This window comes from Rhinatrema bivittatum, chromosome 3 (assembly GCF_901001135.1).
Source record: "Rhinatrema bivittatum chromosome 3, aRhiBiv1.1, whole genome shotgun sequence".
NCBI classification, from domain to species: Eukaryota; Metazoa; Chordata; class Amphibia; order Gymnophiona; family Rhinatrematidae; genus Rhinatrema; species Rhinatrema bivittatum.
The window spans coordinates 486,092,740-486,114,554 of NC_042617.1; the positions used below are offsets into that span (position 1 = coordinate 486,092,740).

The following is a 21,815-nucleotide window of genomic DNA, read 5'->3' on the forward strand; positions in this document are numbered from 1 at the left end:
AACAAACAAGTTCTAGTCACATGAGTGCTGATCATTACATTACTTTTTTTGTCAAGCTTCCAACTGTTTCCATTTCACATCCCCCCAACCATTACCTCAGTATTAGCCTTGGTAACATCAATAGATAAGAGCACAGCCAGCCAATAGGAATACATACATACATATTCATTCCTAAGTGACCTTTACTGACCTGGGAAGTGTGAACACTTTGTTTCATTTTCTGTTGGTGTTCGTTAGTTTCCAGTTCCATTTCCCATCCCCCCAACCATCACCTCAGTGGTAACCTTGGTAACATCAATAGATAAGAGGGCAGCCAGCCAATAGGAACACATATTCATTCCTAACTGACCTTCAGTGACCTGGAAAGTGTTTATTTGTATCATTTTCAGTTAGTGCGCACTAAATCGAGTTAGTGCGCACTAAATCGAGTTAGTGCGCACTAACGGGGAGTTAGTGCGCACTAACTCGAGTTAGTGCGCACTAACACGATTTAACGATTTTTAACGATAAATCGTTAGAATTTCTATTGTATCGTGTTCTATAACGATTTAAGACGATATAAACATTATCGGACGATAATTTTAATCGTTGAAAAACGATTCACATCCCTAATATTGTCTGAAGGTGATAGGTTTTAGCAATGGGAACAAGAAGTAAACCCTTATCCGCAGACCTTAGGGACCATGGAGGGACAGGGAGACTGGACCAGCAGAGAAAAGAGCTTTGTGTACAAGGGTCATTAACTTAAACTGAATTCTGTACTTGACAGAAAGTCAGTGAAGTCGGCAAAGTGCAGGAGAGATGTGTTCTCTTTGGGGTAAATTTTAAAATGGGCATGAGGGTGTCCATGTGCGCGTGGTTCCTGGTCCACACATATGGACATGCCAATTTTATAACATGTGCGCGGTGCTGCAAGCATGTTATAAAATCCGATACCCATGCACACACGCATTCCCGATTTTCTATCGGCATGCGCCATGCAGGCCGGTGCCGACTCGGGCACGCAAGGGGGGGAACTTTTTAACAAATGCGCGCCGACATAACTAGGCTTTTCCCCAGTTCCCTCCCAGTCTGCTCCAATAAAGGAGCGGATTGGGAGGAAACTTCCTAAACCCCCTAGCTAACTTTCCTCCCTTTTCTCCTCTCTACCTCTACCACTAATCACCCCCTAACTAAAGTAATTTTTTTTATTTTAGAACTTACCTGCTCTCCCAAGCAAAAGTAAGTTCCACAAGCCAGCCAGCTGCCGGCGCGCGCTTCACTGGGACCTGCCCATTTTTTTAAACCCAGCTCTTCCACGCATACCGGAAGATACGCACGTGGCCAGGCCACTTTGAAAATACACTTGGCACGCGCAGCCCAGCCACACACATATCTCCCAGTATTGGTGCGTGCCAGGGAATTAAGATTTACTTGTAAGAGGACAAGAGGTAATGAAATAAGTGATTACATTTTGTACCAATTGAAGAAATCCTATCATATTCTTTGGCAATCCTGCGTATAACGAATTGCAATAGTCTAATGTGGTCAGAATAAATGCTTGAACTACTATTCTGCAATCAGAAGCCAGTAACAGATATTTTAAAGGACAAAGAACCCGAAGCTTAAAGAATGCTGACTTAATTAAAGCTCCAAACTGAGGCTTTAAGCCCAAAACAGAGTCTAGTAGGAAGCCCAGATCTCAAATTACAGGACAGAACATGAAAGGTATCCCTTCCATGATAATGACTGGCAAATCAACTTGTAATGGGTATCTACTCAGCCATAAAGTTTAGATTTTGGCAAGATTAAGTGTAAGGCCATGTTGTTTAATCCCTAACTTTATAGCAGAAATACAGTTCACTCTGTTTTCACAGACCTTGGCCATTGGGGCATTGACTGGAAAAATAAGTTGTATATCATCAGCATAAATTTTAAATTCTTCCATAAACAAGGAGATAATGTGACACAAAAGCTGCAAATGTAGATTGAATAGCATGGAAGATAATGCAGATCCCCGTGGAACCCCTTTATCAAGGAGTTTCCATGATAAGAATGATTGATCAGACTTAACTTGAAAACAACATCCCAACAGATATGATTAAAACCAGGAAAAAAAGTATCTCCAATGCCCAGTGACTGCAATTGGCCCAAGAGAATGGAATGGTCCACACAATGGAAATCAAGAGCACTGAGAGGAGAGAATCACCTTGCTGCTGGCTGAAAGGAATCAGTAAGTTTTGCTTTGGGAATTTTTTTTTTATATTGGGCAAAGTGAACTATTGGGGAATATTATTTAGTGCCTTTGTGTGTTTGTGCTTTTAATAGTCAGTAAGACAGCGAATAAACTAAAAAAAAAAAACCCCAGCCTTTTAACTTCACTTCACAAATTCCCCACACTTTATTGAGAGTTTGATCATTCCCCTATAGGCCATAACTAGACATATAGTAAATTCACTAATACATTTAAAGGACGCTAATTAGACACATTCCTACTCCCATAGCAACCTAAAATTTAATTAGGAACTGAACAAATTTGAGATGAAGGCAGCAGTCCAGCAGTAAGAGGGGGGCTTCCCAGTCTTTTGCATTGAGTGTCACATGTATGATTTTTTACCCGCCGGTGAGAAATTGTATATATGCATGCGATGCAAAGAGCTCCTGTCTCTCAGAGAATGAATCCAATCTCTGGAGGCTAGAGTGGCAGACCTGGAGGAGCTGAGGCAGACAGAGAGGTATAGAGCTGAGACCTTCAGGGACATAGTAGCCAAGTCCCAACTTCAGACTGGCAGCTCTGGTGCTGCCTTGGAGAAAGAAAATCTCATGATCGGAGAGCATCAACCTGGTACAGCAGGAAAGGATCCTCTAACAAGGACCTGCTCTTCAGGTCGTGTATTGTCCTTTCACACCGAGGATGTGTCTCCAAGGCCTACAGCCCAGGAGGGAAGGGTTAGGTCACTTCCACTATGGAACTGGAATGCTGGAGGAAGTGGTTGCTAGAGAAACTGTAGGAGGTGGTACCACCTTTTTCAAGCAGGTCTGGTAAATGAAACATCAGGACTTGCTAGAGACATAAAGTTCCTGGATGTAATAAATGACTGCTTCAGGGAGCAATTGGTTCAGGAACCAACAAGAGAGAGAGCTATTTTGCATTTCATTCTTAGTGGAACGCAGAATTTGGTGAGAGAGGTAACGGTGGTGGGGCCGCTTGGCAATAGTGATCATAACATGATCAAATTTAAACTAATAACTAGAAGGGGGACAATAAGTAAATCTACAGCTCTAACACTAAATTTTCAAAAGGGAAACTGATAAAATGAGTAAAATAGTTAGAAAAAAACTGAAAAGTACAGCTGTAAAGGTTTAAAGTATTCAACAGGCATGGACATTGTTTAAAAATACAATCCTAGATGCGCAGTCCAGATGTATTCCACACATTAAGAAAGGTGGAAGGAAGGCAAAATGATTACCAGCAAAATGATTACCGGCATGAGGTGAAAGAGGCTATTTTAGCCAAAAAAAACATTTTTCAAAAATTGGAAGAAGGATCCATTTGAAGAAAATAACATAAAGCATAAGCATTGTCAAGTTAAGTGTAAAACATTGATAACACAGGCGAAGAGAGAATTTGAAATGAAGTTGGCCATAGAGGCAAAAAAAACGTTTTAAAATATATCCAAAGCAAGAAACCCGTGAGGGAGTTGGTTGGACTGTTAGATGACCAAGGGGTTAAAGGGGCTCTTAGGGAAGATAAGGCCATTGCAGAAAGACTAAATTAATTCTTTGCCTCCGTGTTTACTAATGAGGATGTTGGGGAGATATCAGTTCCAGAGATGGTTTTCAAGGGTGATGAGTCAGACAAACTGAACCAAATCACTGTGAACCTGGAAGATATAGTATGCCAGAGAAAGAGTAGCAAATCACCTGGACTGGATGTTATGCATCCTAGGTAACCTATTATTAAAATCATCCATTGTACCTGAAGACTGGAGGGTGGCCAATGTAACCCCAATATTTAAAAAGGGCTCCAGGGGTGATCCGGAAAACTGTAGATCAGTGAGCCTGACTTCAGTGCCCGGAAAAATAGTGGAAACTATTCTAAAGATCAAAATCATAGAGCATATAGAAGACATGGTTTAATGGAACACAGTCAACATGGATTCACCCAAGGGAAGTCTTGCCTAACAAATCTGCTTCATTTTTTTGAAGGGGTTAATAAACATGTGGATAAAGGTGAACCGGTAGATGTAGTGTATTTGGATTTTCAAAAGGCATTTGACAAAGTCCCTCATGAGAGGCTTCTAAGAAAACTAAAAAGTCATGGGATAGGAGGTGATGTCCTTTCGTGGATTACAAACTGGTTAAAAGACAGGAAACAGAGAGTAGGATTAAATGGTCAGTTTTCTCAGTGGAAAAGTGTAAACAGTGGAGTACCTTAGGGATCTGTACTTGGACTGGTGCTTTTCAATGTATATATAAATGATCTGGAAATGAGTTAGGTTATCAAATTTGCGGATGATACAAAATTATTCAGAGTATTTAAATCACAAGCGGACTGTGATACATTACAGGAGGACCTTGCAAATGACATTTGAAATGACAGGTACCAGGAAGTCATGGGAGGGGAAGTGAAGGAAACAGCTTGATCTTCACCTGGAACTGGAAAGAAGCAGTGATGTAAGTGCTGCGATCATTAGACCTGCCCCCCCCATGACGTCACTAACATCGGACAGTTAAGACAGCCTCAACACCAGGCGTCGCATGTGGGAAGCCAGATAACATCAAGGGGCACCCTGCAGCGCTTCTCACCCCACAGTCATGGGAGGGGAAGTGAAGGAAACAGCTTGATCTTCACCTGGAACTGGAAAGAAGCAGCGATGTAAGTGCTGCGATCATTAGACCCGCCCCCCCCATGATGTCACTAACATCGGACAGTTAAGACAGCTTCAACACCAGGAGTCGCGCACCGAAGGGGCGCGACAAAGGGACTCTCCCCTTTGTGCACCCCTTCGTGCAAACTTTTGTATATATGTAAAAATTTATATTTATGTTTCCTTGTTAACTAAGCTGTTTCATTGTATTCGACTAAGGAATTTTTTCCTGCTTTTTCTGTTTCACTGTAAACCGGCATGATTTGCATTTAATGCAAGAATGTCGGTATATAAAAGTTAAAAATAAATAAATAAGATTGGGCATCCAAATGGCAGATGAAAGTTAATGTGGACAAGTGCAAGGTGTTGCATATAGGGAAAAATAACCCTTGCTGTAGTTACACGATGTTAGGTTTCATATTAGGAGCTACCACGCAGGAAAAAGATCTAGGCATCATAGTGGATAATACTTTAAAATTGCTGGCTCAGTGTGCTGCAGCAGTCAAAAAAGCAAATAGAATGTTAGGAATTATTAGGAAGGGAATGCTTAATAAAATGGAAAATGTCATAATGCCTCTGTATCGCTCCATGGTGAGACCACACCTTGTATACTGTGCACATTTCTGATCACCGCATCTCAAAAAAGATATAGTTGTGATGGAGAAGGTACAGAGAAGGGCAACCAAAATGATAAAGGGGAAGGAACAGCTCCCCTATGAGGAAAGGCTAAAAAGGTTAGGGCTGTTCAGCTTGGAGGGGGGATATGATAGAGGTCTTTAAGATCATGAGAGATTTTGAATGAGTAGATGTGAATTGGTTATTTATACTTTCGGATAATAAAAGGACTAGAGGGCATTCCATGAAGTTAGCAAGTAGCACATTTAAGACTAATCGGAGAAAATTCTTTTTCACTCAAAGCACAATTAATCTCTGGAATTTGTTGCCACAGGATGTGGTTAGTGCAGTTAGTGTAGCTGGGTTCAAAAAAGGTTTGGATAAGTTCTTGGAGGAGAAGTCCATTAACTGCTATTAATGAAGTTTACATACAGGTCAATACAGTAAAGTGCGGCCGTGGTTACCCTGCTCCTAACCCACTTTCTACCCACTTTTTGGCCGCATTAGCCCTTCCTGCGATACACAATCCCCTTTAATCTACTCTTACTGCGTCCTTAAATCACCGGGTAACCCCTTCTGCCCGCGGCATGTATATCATATGTAAACGATCGAATTATCTATTCCCTCCCATACAGTAACACGCACCCCGACTATTGCTTTTTTAACCTGACGTTTTGCCATGCGTTTAACCTGTTAACTTACTGCCTACCCTTACCCCTGCGTTAGAGGCAGGGGCAAGGGTAGGTGGCAAACTTCCCCCAGCCCCCGCTCACTTGCCCTGGCCGCGTCCATGGGTGCTGGTCTCCGGGGCAGCCCCAGTCCTCTCCCCTCCTCCCAAAGCAACGAAAGTGGAAAAAAGCGAAAAAGCGGAAAAAAAAGTTGCAAGAGAGAGAGGGGAGAGAGGACGGGCAATCCTATGCTCGGGATTGTCAGTCCTCTCTCCCCTCCTCCCGAAGCAAGGCGCGAAAAGCAGCCTTGCTTTTTGGGAGGAGGGGAGAGAGGACTGGCAGTGAAAAGCAACGAAGCGACTTACTTTTTTTGTAGCCCCCCTCCGGAGACGGACATCGGCGACGAGGGACCGCGGCTCCCCTCCCCTGCCTCCAGCTGCCCGCGAAGATAGACGCATCGCACGGGCAAAAGCGGCCCCTGTGCGTGCAATTGGAAATCAGAGACATTATCTCCATTAGTGAGCACTAAGTCGAGTATAGCTCCTTCTCTCGTGGGTTCCATTACCATTTGTTTGAACAAAGCTACTTGCAGGGCATCCACTATTTCTCTACTATTGTTAGATTCTGCAGATGGGATTCTCCAGCCTACATCTGGCATATTAAAGTCTCCAACGATCACCACTTTTCCCTTCTTTCCTATCTTTTGGATGTCTTCAACCAGATCTCTGTCCAGCTCTTCCTTTTGGTTTGGAGGCCTGTAAACCACTCCAATAAAAATGGATGCCCCATCATTTTTTAGGTCAGCCCATAGTGCTTCTTCATTGCCCCATCTTCCTTGCAACTCAGATGCTTGGATATTGTTTCTATACTCAAATACTATACCCAAGCTGTTATAACATGATACAAAATACAAAAAATATAAGACTTGTTATATATAAGGGATGTGGATTGAGAGTGCCTTCATACGATGCGAAACAGAAGAGTTCAGCTATCGTGTATGTGAGCCTTATTCTGGCTTCTAAATCATTAGGCACCTCAATACGGTTTTAAATTTATGATTGTGTCCACGGGTTTGCGTGCTCTTCAGATTATTTTCTTTGTATTGAAGCCACCACTTATATTATACTTGCGTGTGTGTAGTCAATCTTGTGCTGCCGACACCAAGGCGTTTCGGAGCGTGTGCTCCTTCTTCACGGGCTGTGCTTTGACAAGAGAGACCGCGTAAACACTGTGGCAACTGCATAACATAAAAATAAACCATTACTATCATCCTGAAGCTATTGACATTGGCTGTCACTTAGCGAGGTTATTCTGACTGGAGTCCAGAATACATACCTGTTGCTGTGGCTATGTAAATAGTTGTGGACTGCGGCGCTGGAGATACTGATTGTTGGGCTCCGCTGTAGAATACAGAATTTATTCCTAGTTAAACTTGCAGCGTGCTTGGGGTGATATATGGATATAGAGCCCGCTGAGAAAAACATTTATAGCATTGCCTGCATAGAGAAATGATCGGTACTTACTGTCTAAACCACGGCTGCCGCAACCTGCTCCTTTGGCTAGCGCGGGAGTCGGCGGGAAAAGTCGCCATTTTTAAAGGGGTTCTCTCAAGTCAGGCTCGTGACGTGTGGGGCGGTGCTGTTGACGTAACTCGGGTTGCTATGACGGAGGTGGATGCTAGATCAGTGACAGCTGAATCAAGCACATCCCAATTTAAAATTCACCATCACATATCATAAGGAAACTATATCTTATTTAGACATCAAAATAATTAAGAAGGGATCCATATTACAAACCACCCTATACAGGAAACCAACGGATAGAAACAATTTACTCCGCTTTGATAGCCACCATCCAAGGAGGTTCAAAGAAGGCTTACCGGTTGGTCAATTCTTTAGGATACGCAGGTTATGCTCAGAAGAAGCAGAATTTCACAAACAAGCACAAACATTATCTGCTCGGTTTGCGGTCAGAGGCTATCCCAGACAGGTTATCAATCACGCTTACAAAAGGGCAATATATTCCAATAGGGAATCCCTTTTGCATTATAAGCACAAACCGAATAGCACACAATTAATTTGTGTGCTTCAACACACTCAATTGACCACACAGATTAGAAACATCCTGATGAAGTATTGGCATGTCCTTAGTCCATATCCAATATTCACCCAAGTGCCCATGTTTGCATATTCAAGAGGACGTAACATAAGACAACATATTATTAGAGCAGCTATTCCAGAATCAATCAATCTTGCCAGCATAGGGCAAACAACTTGTGGTAAATGCATATTCTGCGCTCAAGCCCACCAGGGCATCAGCTGGACCCATCCAAGCACAGGGTATGTGGTCAAGTTGAACAGTGATGTCAATTGCAACTCGGACCATGTGATATACATCTTGCAATGCCCTTGTCCTAAGATATATATCGGCAGGACTAAGAGGAAAATACGAATTCGACTAATAGAACACAAATGCAGGATAAACAATAAAGATCTGAAGGCTCCCGTGGTGCAACATTGTGTGGATACAGGTCACTCGTTTGGAGAATTCGAATGGGCAGTGCTAGAACAAGTGAGGGCATCATGGCGAGGAGGTAATTGGGAAATTATTCTCAACAGAAAAGAGAATCAGTGGATTCACCGCTTGAACACATTAGAACCCCATGGACTTAATGATAAAATTGAATGGCTGTCACTGATCTAGCATCCACCTCCGTCATAGCAACCCGAGTTACGTCAACAGCACCGCCCCACACGTCACGAGCCTGACTTGAGAGAACCCCTTTAAAAATGGCGACTTTTCCCGCCGACTCCCACGCTAGCCAAAGGAGCAGGTTGCGGCAGCCGTGATTTAGACAGTAAGTACCGATCATTTCACTATGCAGGCAATGCTATAAATGTTTTTCTCAGCGGGCTCTATATCCATATATCACCCCAAGCACGCTGCAAGTTTAACTAGGAATAAATTCTGTATTCTACAGCGGAGCCCAACAATCAGTATCTCCAGCGCCGCAGTCCACAACTATTTACATAGCCACAGCAACAAGTATGTATTCTGGACTCCAGTCAGAATAACCTCGCTAAGTGACAGCCAATGTCAATAGCTTCAGGATGATAGTAATGGTTTATTTTTATGTTATGCAGTTGCCACAGTGTTTACGCGGTCTCTCTTGTCAAAGCACAGCCCGTGAAGAAGGAGCACACGCTCCGAAACGCCTTGGTGTCGGCAGCACAAGATTGACTACACACACGCAAGTATAATATAAGTGGTGGCTTCAATACAAAGAAAATAATCTGAAGAGCACGCAAACCCGTGGACACAATCATAAATTTAAAACCGTATTGAGGTGCCTAATGATTTAGAAGCCAGAATAAGGCTCACATACACGATAGCTGAACTCTTCTGTTTCGCATCGTATGAAGGCACTCTCAGTCCACATCCCTTATATATAACAAGTCTTATATTTTTTGGATATTGTTTCTGACATAAAGAGCCACTCCTCCCCCTTTCCTATCCTCTCTGTTCTTCCTTAACAAGTTATAGCCTGGTATTGCCATATCCCAGTCATGAGATTCCGTGAACCATGTCTCCGTGACAGCAACAACGTCCAAGTCCGCCTCCACGATTAGGGCTTGCAGATCTGGGATTTTATTGCCCAAACTATGACCATTTGTGCTCATAGCTTTCCAGCTTTCCTCATTCAGGTTACTGCTGTTCCTACAGTACCTGGATTACATTCAGGTACTGTAGATAAATAATTCAAAACAAATGGTCAAATAATTTCTTTTATTTTTTTTTATTTTCTGTTTATTAGTTTTACAAACTTCCAAGCATCAAACTTGAATTGAAATGCATATCAACAAAAAACACATTTGACATAGAAATTGTAAATCTTACAAATGTACAACATTCAACTAAGAAAATGTAACAATATCGCTTATATTAAAACAAGATTCATGCATTAGCCCTCAAAACTGGAATCAGGTTTACCACAATCTCAAAATATATCAAATTTAACATAGGTCAAATAAATGGCCATACAAAGGGACTCAAGTTTATTCCTTACAAGATCTCAAATTATAGCTTCACAGCGTTACTGGGCTAGAAGTTGGGATCTTACTAGGTATACTCTGTTTTTTACTAGTCAGAAAGGAAATTAGTTGGGACGGCTGGTAAAATCATAAGAAATACCTTGGGATTTAATTAAACATTTACATGGATGTTTTAAGTAGAATTGTAATCCCAATTGTATAGCTTGTGGTTTCAGCATTAAGAACTGCTGCCTTCATTTTTCTTTCAGTATAGACAGATCTGGAAAGATTTGGACCTTATGTTTCAAAAACATCTCATGTTTGTGCAAAAAAAAAATATCTCTTAAAGATCCATTCTCTATCCGCCTCCGTCAAAAATGATACCACAAGTGTTGATGTCTCCACTATTACTTCTTCTGTATGTTCTAATACAGCAGAAATGTCAATCTTAGATGTTTCCCTTGGTAGCAAAACCTGAAAATCATTTTGATCTAATTGTAACCTCTTTTTTGGAGGTATATAATATGCCTTGGATATTATAGGCTATACCTCTTCTTTAAGATGCAAAGCTTCTATCATATATGTCCTCCAAAGATCTTGTGGAGGCACAAAAAGTTAGCTTGGGAAAATATATGCATCTTAAGTTCCTAGCTCGGAATTGATTTTCCAAATTTTCAAGTTTTAAATGAAAACCAGATTTTTTTTAATCAATTCTTGCTACAAATTCAGATTGCTTTGAATTTTAATATCAGAGGATTGTATTTTTTCTTTATTCTTCAATATCCCATCTTCAGCTACTACCAGACATTGATCCATTGACTTAATTGTATTAGAAACATTTACCATCTGAGAAGCAATGTTTAAATTTAAAGTCTGAATCGCCTCCCAAATTGATTCTAATGAAAAAATGTGAGGCCTTACCAGACTCTGATGAATAGTTGATACCTGATCTTATTTAGCTGTTCCCAACTTTTGTTCCTCTCCTCTTGCTGTATCCACTCCTGATATCTGCTCAGGTTGAATCTGTGCTGATCCTCCTGCATCCAGATACTTAGGCTCCAGAGGAGATTCTTTCTGTAAGCCGACTTCCAGCTCCGATAGTTCTCCCTTCTGTATCTATGTGCGTCTCAGCGCAGGATTTTCAGGAGGAGATCTATCCTCCGGAGATCTGTTAACTCTGTCACCAAATCCTGTGCTCCACTGAGAATTAGATCTAAAATTGCTCCCTCTCTTGTCGGTTGCTCCATAAAGCTGTCATTTATTCCATCCAGGAACTGTATCTCTCTAGCATGTCCCGATGATACATTTACCCAGTCAATATTGTAGCCTTAGTAGTCAGATTTTATGGCAGGTTCGTTTGTGATACCTATTGGTTCTGTTTTGTGTAAATATATGTGTTTTTATTGTAAGCTGCCTAGATCATAGGATTGGGTAGCATGTAAGTGTTTTAAAATAAATATCCCAGCTACCAATCAAAGAGCATAACCCCTTATGAGATAGCACTCATTATCCAAGACTTTTTTTTCTCAGCTTCATCCATTGTACTCCCCCATTCTGACTAGCGGGCCGATACAGTACAGTGTGCTCCGATGGAGCCCACTGTTAACCCACCATTGGACACGCATTTTTGACGCGCTAGCATTACCCCTTATTCAGTAAGGGGCCAAAAACGCGTGTCCAATCTGTCAAACCTAATAGCGCCCGCAACATGCAAATGCATGTTGATGGCCCTATTAGGTATTCACGCGCGATTCAGAAAACAAAATGTGCAGCCAAGCCGCACATTTTGCTTTCAGAAATTAGTGCCTACTCAAAGATAGGCGCTAATTTCTTCGGGCACCGGGAAAACGCACAGAAAAGTAGTAAAAACTGCTTTTCTGTGCACCCTCCGACTTAATATCATGGCAATATTAAGTCGGAGGTCCCGAAGGGTAAAAAAAGTTAAAAAAAATAAATAAATTTGAAGTTGGCCCGTGACTGTCGGGTCGAAAACCGGATGCTCAATTTTGCTGGTGTCTGGTTTCCGAGCCCGTGGCTCTCCCGCGGACTTTACTGTATCGGCCCGTAGATGAGCATGCAAGATCCTCTTTCTAGTTTACACCAAATATTCCTCCTCTCCTATTTCCAACCACAATGTTCACAACAATCCAATCACCAACACCAACATAGCTACTTGTTGTGCTCCTGCTAGTGTGCTTAGCCACAAGCAGGCGCTTGCCTCACAGGCTGGAGGCCGCCGCCATCACTGCTGCCGTTTGCAGCATAGAGCCGCCGAGGCTCCTCTCTTCTTCGCGGCTTGGCCGCTGACATTGAGGTTTCCTCATGCCAGGCCTTTCCCGTGCAGGAGCCACCGACCAGTCTCCTCTTCTTGCGGCCGAGAGGCCACCTGGAGCTCCTCTTCAGCCCAGAGCCATCTTCAGCTTTCTTCAGCAGCAGGAGCTGCCTCTGCTTCAGGCCTGCTTCACAGCATAACTGCTCTCCAGGGTCCTGCCTCCTTAGGTGCGGGGCCGCACCTCATCTTCACATTTAAAGGGCCTGCGGCCGAATATGCCCTGGGCCCCACCTGTGAACTCCTCCCTGGGCATCTCCTCTTCAGCCCTATATAAGGGCTCTGTCTTCAGTTCTTCCTTGCCTTGGCAAGGGGCTAGTCCTTCTTAGGGCTCTCTGCTTCCTGCTCCTGCCTGGCATCTACGTGTCTTCGTGGGATCCCTTGTCATTTATGTTCCTGGTCTCTGCTGATGTCCTTCCTGTTCCAGATGTGTCCAGATGTCCTCTTCATCCATGTTCCTGATGTTCCTGTCGTCGTTCAAGTTCCTGATGTTCCTGTCGTCCAGACGTCTGCCAAAGCTCCACTCTGTCCCATCCCTGCATGGTCCGCAACCAGCCCAGTTGGGTTGTGTAGGGCACGCAGTGGTCCAGTGGTCCACGAACAACCCAGCTGGAGTGTGTAAGGCACTTGGTGGGATAACTCTTTCCATAGGGCTGAAGATCTTCCAAGTCCTTCACCTGTCCACGTCCATGGTCCGGAGTCCTCTTGATGTCCTTCCCTCACTCTTCCTCGCTGCCCTTTAGTGAGTGTCCTAGGAGTCCGATGGGGCTGCCCTGAGCCTTTGCCGTGGAGACCTGATGTTTTAGCCTACCACTAGATGTCTTGTCTTGAGCCCTCCGATGTCTTGGACTCCGGCTTCACCTAGCCTCCGATGGATTGTGCTGTCAGTGGATAGCCTGAGGGCTATCCTGGCCACTGAAGCCTCCTTTCCAGCTGAGTGAGTTAGCGTGCTATCTGGATTCCACTCCATCCTGAGTTTTACTTTCCTGATTTTAGCTTGCCTTGCCATGCCATGCCATGCCTTGCCGTGCTATGCCTTGCCTTGCCTCGCTTCCCGTGCTTGAGTTTTCATCAGCCCCAGAGTCTTCGTCTGCATCAGCACCTGAGTCTTCGTCTTCTTCAGCTCCTGAGTCTTTGTCCTCTTCAGCACCTGAGTCTGTCCAGTGCCCTGGCCTTCGTCCACCTCTGCCTCCTGTCCGGCCTGCCATCTCTGCCGTTACCCAGCAGCAGGTCCGAAAAGGCTTGGAGTGGTCGGAGGACTACTCAGAGACCAACCTTGTATGGTTGGCCTCCTGGAGGCCATGCAGGTTGGCGGGGGCCTGGGCTTTGGTCTCCGCCCAGACGAGGCTCCATTACCTGCTATTAAGTTCTCTTAGAGAATAGCCACTGCCATTAGCAATGGTAACATGGAATATTTATTTATTTATTTATTTATTTATTTAGCTATTTTCTATACCGGCTTTCACGACCAGGGGTCACATCAAACCGGTTTACATTGAACAGTTTGTGCATTAAAACATAGAACTGGAACAACTAACTGGTGCAGAAAATACAGTTACAATGAACAAGGAATTATACAACTGGGAGAATGGGAAGAAGAAGAAGAAGAGAGTATAACAATTAATAAAAATGCATTTACAATGGATCTTTACAAAATATGTAACTTAAAGACCCAGACTGAGAGCAGTCCTGGTCTGGAGTAGGTGGTGGATGATTAAGACTTTATAGTGGAGTTATGAGATGATGCGAACTCTGAAAAAGTAATTAAGGGATAATATTAACATGGGTTAATCTAAGATCGGAAAGGCTTTTCTGAAAAGCCAGGTTTTTAGTCTTTTTCTAAAAGTTAGACTTCGTTTTTGGGTTCTGCCAGGTTCTTATGGCCTGGATTGGCCACTGTTGGAAACAGGATGCTGGGCTTGATGGACCCTTGGTCTGACCCAGTATGGCATTTTCTTATGTTCTTATGTTCTCCCTCGGCGCTTCCTTGGAGCTCCTCTCCCGGTTCGCTGAGATCCAAGGGCACACGCCACTCGTCCCAGCGCAACAGGTTGCCAAGGCCTCTTGCGCACAACCCTACTAACCAAATATCCAGCATCCTTTGTCCCTGAGGCCTTTCTAGATGTCCTCCTAACACCACAATCCTGCTACAGTGACTCCGACAACACGATGAACTTGAAGCCTGCCAGACAGATCCAATTACCAAATCTTCTTTATTTGTTTAATTTATTTATTAGATTGATAGCCTGCCGATCCTTAATACTAAATGATAAAATAAAACAAATTTTATTAAGAAATAGAAATATTTTCCTATTTCAAGACAGCAAGACACTTCGAGAGGTCCATATTCAGTAAGCCGGGGAGTGGACAGTAACTTGTCATAGATATTCAGCAGGACATGTTACACAGGTAACTTTAGCCAGATAGTTGAATTTTTTTGGCTATTTGATTTTATTTATTTATTTATTTATTTAAAATATTTATCTCCTATGCCCTCTATGGTTCAGAGCAGGTTACAAATAAAGTTTTCCAGGTTCATGGACCCACATAAATGTAACCTTGCCAGGCCATATTCAGTCTATAGCCAATTAAGCGATGCAAAAGAAAAAAAACACCCCTTCTGAGCCAGCAGGCCCAATTCTCCACCTACACCCAGCCCCAAAAATAACTAAAACTTAGGTAGAGTTATAGCAGCAAATACCCTCCAACCCTAATAGAATGGTAACAAATTATTGCCCATAGCAGACTGAGGTCGCCCCTTCACCTGATTTGAAAAACTAAGGCTGGCTCCAGGCCCCCTCCTTACACTCTCCTTGCCGACCCAAAATCCTTATCGCCACCTTCCTGCCCCACCCAAAATTCCCAAATATCTGCAATGCCACTGGGAACCTGGTACAATCGTGCCACTCCCAGCAGTATCCAGCATTGCTCTGGCAGCTAACTTTAGCCAGATAACTTGTCCACTCCCAGGCTTACTGAATATGGACCTTCCAGAGAAGGGTAGTCAGAGTGGTGTGGGGTCTAATTCGGAAGACTGATGAGGAGAGGCTGAAGGATCTTAAATATGTAAACCCTGGAAGAGAGGAGGTGCAGGAAAGATATGATTATAGACCTTCAGATACCGAAAAGGTTTTAATGAGGCATGAACTTCAAAACTTGGAAACTGTAGAACTAGGGGTCAAGAAATGAAACTCTGGGGGAGGGACACGACTCATGGAGAGGGTGGTGAAAGCCTGGAATGCCCTCCCGAAAAAGAAAGAACCTGCTCTTTCAACCTCCCTCTCATCCTTCCTTCAACCTGCTCGCACATCTGTCGATTTAGGGTTTTGCCACCCCAGGTACTTTTGCTCCCCCCCCCACCGGGAAGGTCAGACAACAGGAAGCAGGGGCTCTAAGACACAGCCCCACAGTTTGCTGCAGCAGCTAAGGGGTGGATTCTGTGGCAAACATTGAAAAAAATTCTGAAGCACGTTGACAAACATTTCCATATTTTATATCATGCTAAAAAAAAAAGTTAATTTCCAACTTTGCTTGAGTCTGTTTATTTATTTTTTGTGTGGGAGGAAAAGGTTTCATAAATATCAGTACAGAGATGTGATCGCAGGGATGGGCAGAAGAGAACGAGAGGGTGAGATGATCGGGGATGAGGAGAGGAAAGGAAAGGAGGGGGAACTTGGAAATGGGGTGAGGAGAAGGTGAAAGGAATGGGGATGGGAGGGAGGGATATGAGCAGGAAAGAGGCCTGGAAATGGAGAAGATCAAGGAAAGGGAGAAAATCAGGAATCTGGGATGGGAGAAAAAAAGAGGGAGAGGACGGGAGGTCCTGGGATTGAGAAAGGGGTGTAGACAGTAGGTTATGTTGGGGGTTGGGGTCCAGGATCTGGAAGACAGAATCTGAGATCAAGAGAGAGAGAGCAGTAGTGGGAGGAGGGAAAGGAGAGGAGGCAGGTGTCCTCTCAATAAGGCACTCATGCCAGCATGAATCCCTTCTCTCTCACACACACTGCCCCCTTACCCCTCATCTGATCCACTCTCATCACCCAGCCTCTCTTTTTGCCTCCCACTGATCCCCATTCAGCGCCTCCTAACCTTAGCGAAATGATCCTCCTTTGCTCTACGTGCTCTAGGCTCACTTCCTTTCCATCTTCTTCCCTGCATGCTGCCTGGGAAGGGAGGAGCTGGATCAGGAAGCAGGATGGCTAATCTCTGCTGAGTGAGATCCGCTGGGAGGCAGTACATTTTCAGCCAAGCTGCTGCCTCCCCAGATTTTTGCCACCCTATGCACAGTCTTAGTGTGCTTATTGACAAACCCAGGCCTGCCCTCATCCCCACTAGTCAGTCCCTCTCTCTCTCTTTCTCTCAATGCCCGCACCCTGGCTCCACAGGTCCCTCACTTTCTCTCTCTCTCTCAATTCTGCCATCCTGGCTCTACTAGTCTTTCTCTCCCTCTCAGTCCTTCCAAACCCTCCCCACACCCCTCCCCCCTATAATCACCCACCCTGGCTCCACCTGGCTCCCCCAGTCCCAAGCAGTTTCTTTCTCTCTCAACCAGATTCCCTTTCCCTAGCAGTCTGTCTCTCCATTTCCCCAGTGGTCTCTCGCAAATGTCCCTACCCCCAGCAATTTCTATCTCTTTCAAATGCCTCACAAACCCAGCAGTCTCTTCTCTCAAGCTGCCTTCTGCTCCATCCCCAGCAGTCTCCTTTTCAAATAGCCCCCCCCCCCGCCTCACCATCTTGTCCCCAGAAGACCCAAGCAGCACTCCAGCAGTCTCTCTATCTCAATGTCCCCTGTTCTCCCAGTCTTTTCCTTACTGCCTCCACCTCTTTCCTTGCCTGGGTTCACAGAGTCACCACCACCTCCCTTCCACCCATGCTAGCCACTGCCACTACTCCATTTTGTCTTTTTTTTTTTTTCTGTGCAGGCCACCAACACATTTCTGAGTCTTCTCTTCCACCGTACCGAGACATGCATTCTCCTCCCGTTGGCTCGCACAGACCCTGGACATTCCTCCTCTTCCTAGTGTCCTGCATGGTCTCTGACCTGCCACCTCCTCTTCTGCCATGCAGACAAATAACCTCCTCTTTTTCCTTTCTACTGTGTGGGCACTGGGCCTGCCTTCTCCTCCCAATGGTCTCCTCAGTCCTATGACATGGCTTCCACTGCCAGTGGCACCGAAAGAGTAGCATTTTCATATTGACAGAGCTTCATGCAGCTTGTGAGATGCTGGTTGGTAACCCCTGTGATAAAGCTTAAGGGAAATTAAGAAGTGGTATTGTGCAATTGTGTCTCAGTGGTCTGGTGAAATATTATTGTTTGCTAAGAGTATATTACGAAGCATTTGGTACAGAGAGCCCAGGAGTCTTAGACTATTCCCCCAGTTATATAGGAACAACATTAGAATATTTATTCTCTAGGATGGCCTCCTTTCTATAGCCTGAGGGGATTTATATACAGGCTGTTGTTAATTGTAAGGCGTGAGCATGGGATCTGTTTCAGCTGTGCCAAGTGGCCACCCTCTTCCTCCAGCTTGCCCTTCCAGACTAGCACTGGCATAGGTGCTGTGGTGATTGTGGCACTGTCTCTATAAAAGGTACAATTTTGAAACATAACTTTTTCCCATCTCTTTCTTGAGACTTTTTCTGATACCATTCCAATAGAATCAGGGTAAAATGAAAGAGGATGGCAGAGGCTGACTATTAAGATTTTCCATAAGAGGAAAATAAAATTAAAATATTTGTTTCTTTCCATAGGAAATAATGGGAGCTAAGTTAGATATAGGGAGGCTATTCAGATTTTTTTTCTTGCTATGAGTAGGAACAAATCTGTTCTGGGTTGATGGCTCAGAGAGGCAAATAAAAGCTACATATTTAGGTGGGTGAGTAAACTTTTGTGAGCAGGACTGGTGGCTAACTGTACAAGGTCATGCAAGGTGTGTTATAGCATTTTTACATAAAGGGGATGGGGGAGAGAGATAGAGCTTCTGGGGAAGGCCTCACTGTGTGCACCTATTTATATCTCTATAGGAGGGCCACCTGATAGGTCGAGGTGAGGTGTTAGTGGTGATATAGGGTTTAGGAGCCCGGTTCCCATGTAGAGTGATTCGTACGAACAGCACAGTACACCTTGGTGAAGATTTGACATCATTTGGAGTGAGGAAAGTCTCAAAAAGATGAAATTTTGTACCATGTTCATTCACCCTAGCTTGATGGTACTCTGTTATAGAGTCTATCAAGCTAGGGTGAGAGAACATAGTAGAAATTTCAACTTTGTGAGACTTTCCTCACTCCAAATGACGCCAAATCTTCACCAAGGTGTACTGTGCAGTTCGTACGTATCTGGGTTTAAAAAAGGTTTGGACAAGTTCCTGGAGGAGAATTCAATAAACTGTTATTAATCAAGTAGAGTTAAAAAATAGCCACTCCTTTTCACTGTGCGATAGCAGAATGGGATCTATTTACTATTTGGGATCTTGCCAGATACTTGTGACCTGGATTGGGCACTGTTGGAAACAGGATACTGGGCTTGATGGACCCTTGGTCTGACCAGTCTTACATTCTAAATCCCTGCGTGCGAATGGAGCCTATAACTCAAGGGTGGCCAATTCTATTCCTCCAGAGCCACAAACAGCCCAGATTTTTAGGATATCCACAACGAATATGCATGGTGGCAGAGCATACAGATCTATTTCATGTATATTCGTTGTGGATATCCTGAAAACCTGGCCTGTTTGTGGCTCTCAAGGACTAGAATTGGCCACCTCTACTATAATTGCTTAGAACATTCTACAAAAATCAATGTAAATATTTACATTTTTCAATTGTGAGAAGCATATTATCATCTTTGCAATTGTTTCCCATGTTTAAAAAATAAATTGTTGCTTCTGCAATTTAAAATTTTATGTCATGTGGGTCCTTAAATCAAACCCCTGTATTTTTCACCAGCTATTAATGAAGTAGAGGCTTTATTGTTGACTGTCTAACTATTGTGTTCTGCATGAGTGAAAAACCTCTAAACAGCGGAATACTTTTGAATAGTGAATTAGTAACATTTCTCAGAATTTGCCCCGGCCCAGAATTACCATGTTAATGAAGCTAGTAATGCATGTTGATACTTTATGAAGTACTATAGATATATTTTCTTATATGGTTTAACTCTTTGTTGATTGATATATTTACTGTTATCTCTTGTCTGTTACAGAATTTTCTCTTTACAGTGAACACTATTGTGGAAAATAAAACAATAAATACTTGGAAGAATTTGAATAATGCTGGGAAAGAAGATAGTTCTCTGTTGTTGCAATCAGTGGAGAATTTTTCAAAAGGACTTGAAATAGTCACTCCTGGTAACTTTAATAACACTAACAATCCAAATGTTCAGTTGCAAGGAACTCTTTTAGGAAATGATACGAATGAGGACTATAATAAGACTTTTTACTTTATCAGTTCAACGGATACTAGTTTAAATGGCAGTGTATTCATAAGCCACACTAACTTAAGTCCAAGCTTAAAGATCATAACCATAGCGTATTCCACCTTAAAAGACATTTTGCCAAAAGACAATAATTCAAATACCTCTGTGAATGGATTGGTTATGACAACAGTAATACCTGGGAGTGGTGTCACAAGTCCAAATTTTTCTATTTCAATGAACTTTTCCTTGAGTAATCATTCACTTAAGAATCCAAAATGTGCCTTTTGGAACTTCAGCCTCTTCCCTGAAAAAGCTGGATGGGATTATAATGGATGCCAAAATTATACGGATAATGATAATGTAATTTGTAATTGCAGCCATTTAACCTCCTTCTCCATTCTAATGTCATCATTTGATGAAGTGATTATTAATAATGGTACTTTAGAACTGATTACATATATTGGCGTGGGCATTTCTTTGGGCAGCTTGGTGCTCTGCATTACAATTGAAGCCCTGGTTTGGAAAGCTGTGACAAAAAACAGAACATCCTACATGCGCCATGTGTGTTTCATAAACATAGTAGTCTCTCTTCTGATTGCAGATATATGGTTTATCATAGGTGGCATTCCTAAAATAGATAAAAAATCTGATGTTTGTGTAACGATTACATTTTTCACTCACTTTTTCTACCTCTCCTTGTTTTTCTGGATGCTTGCCATGGCACTTAAACTCTTATATCTCATGATTTATGTTTTTCAAAATATGAGTAAGTCAACCATGTTGGTGATAGCATTTGTTTTGGGCTATGGATGCCCCCTCATTATATCTGTTATTACCATAGCAGTTACTCAGCCAGCGAAAAGTTATACAAAACAGGGAAGCTGCTGGCTCAACGTTAAAGAGACCAAAGCATTTCTTGCTTTTGTTGTACCTGCATTGACTATTGTTGCTGTGAATTTTATCATTTTCTTAATAACCATAATTAAAATCCTGAGGCCTTCCATTGGAGATAGGCCAAGAAGAGAAGAAAACAGCACCGTTCTCCAGATTGCTAAAAGTGTTGCCGTCCTAACACCACTGTTAGGTCTTACATGGGGATTTGGATTAGGAGTAGCCATTAATAATAATAAAGTACTCCTTGCAATATTTGCTGCTCTGAACTCATTTCAAGTAAGTATAAATCATTCCTCATTTTATTTATTATAACTCCTTTGAAGGTCAAATGATGCCATGAAAGCTGCACCTGTAGCACACATCATTGAAACAGACCAGCAGCAGTGCTGCATGCTACCATCATACCTGGGAACTTTTGATTTCCTGTCACCCTGAGACTGTCGAGTGGGCAGGGCGGGGGATAGACGCGTGCGGCGCAATCTCTCTCTCACACTGTTCAATCACACACGTACATGCTCATTCTCACACACTCATTCACTTCTCTCATACACATTCACTTCTCTCCTCTGTCATACCATACATGCACTCTCACACACACATACTCTCATTCCTCTCTCTTTTTCACACATACTCACTTCTCTCTGTCTTCCACACATACATGCATTCACTCCTCTCCCTTTTTCCACACACACACTCCCATACATGCATTCACATATGCACACTTATTCACTTCTCGCCCTCTTCTACACACACACACACACACACACATGCATTCTCGGGCCAAGCACTTCACTTTTTCCTCCTTCTGCAGCTTCGGGCCACTCTGCTCTTGTTTCAGTTTCCCTGCACAGTCCAATGCTGCTGCTTGCTGCTATTCCAGCGTCTACAGTTCCTTGTTCCCTGTGGGGGAGGGGCTGCATGTTGCTCCTTTGCTCCTATTGCATGGCCCCCCTCATCCTCCTGCAGCATGGCTGCTGATGCCCCTCCTCCTTCGGGCCCGCAATGCTTCAGACAT

The 21,815-nt window shown here is 43.3% G+C and overlaps 1 protein-coding gene across 1 annotated transcript in view; it reads left to right on the top strand.

The window, feature by feature from the left end:
* Window positions 1-21,815, top strand: part of LOC115088627 (adhesion G protein-coupled receptor F5-like) — a 192,747-nt gene that overhangs the window by 150,616 nt on the left and 20,316 nt on the right. Inside the window, exon 16 of the mRNA XM_029596887.1 lies at window positions 19,694-21,076. Coding sequence (XP_029452747.1) covers window positions 19,694-21,076 — 1,383 coding nt within the window. The remainder of the gene's footprint in view (window positions 1-19,693; window positions 21,077-21,815) is intronic.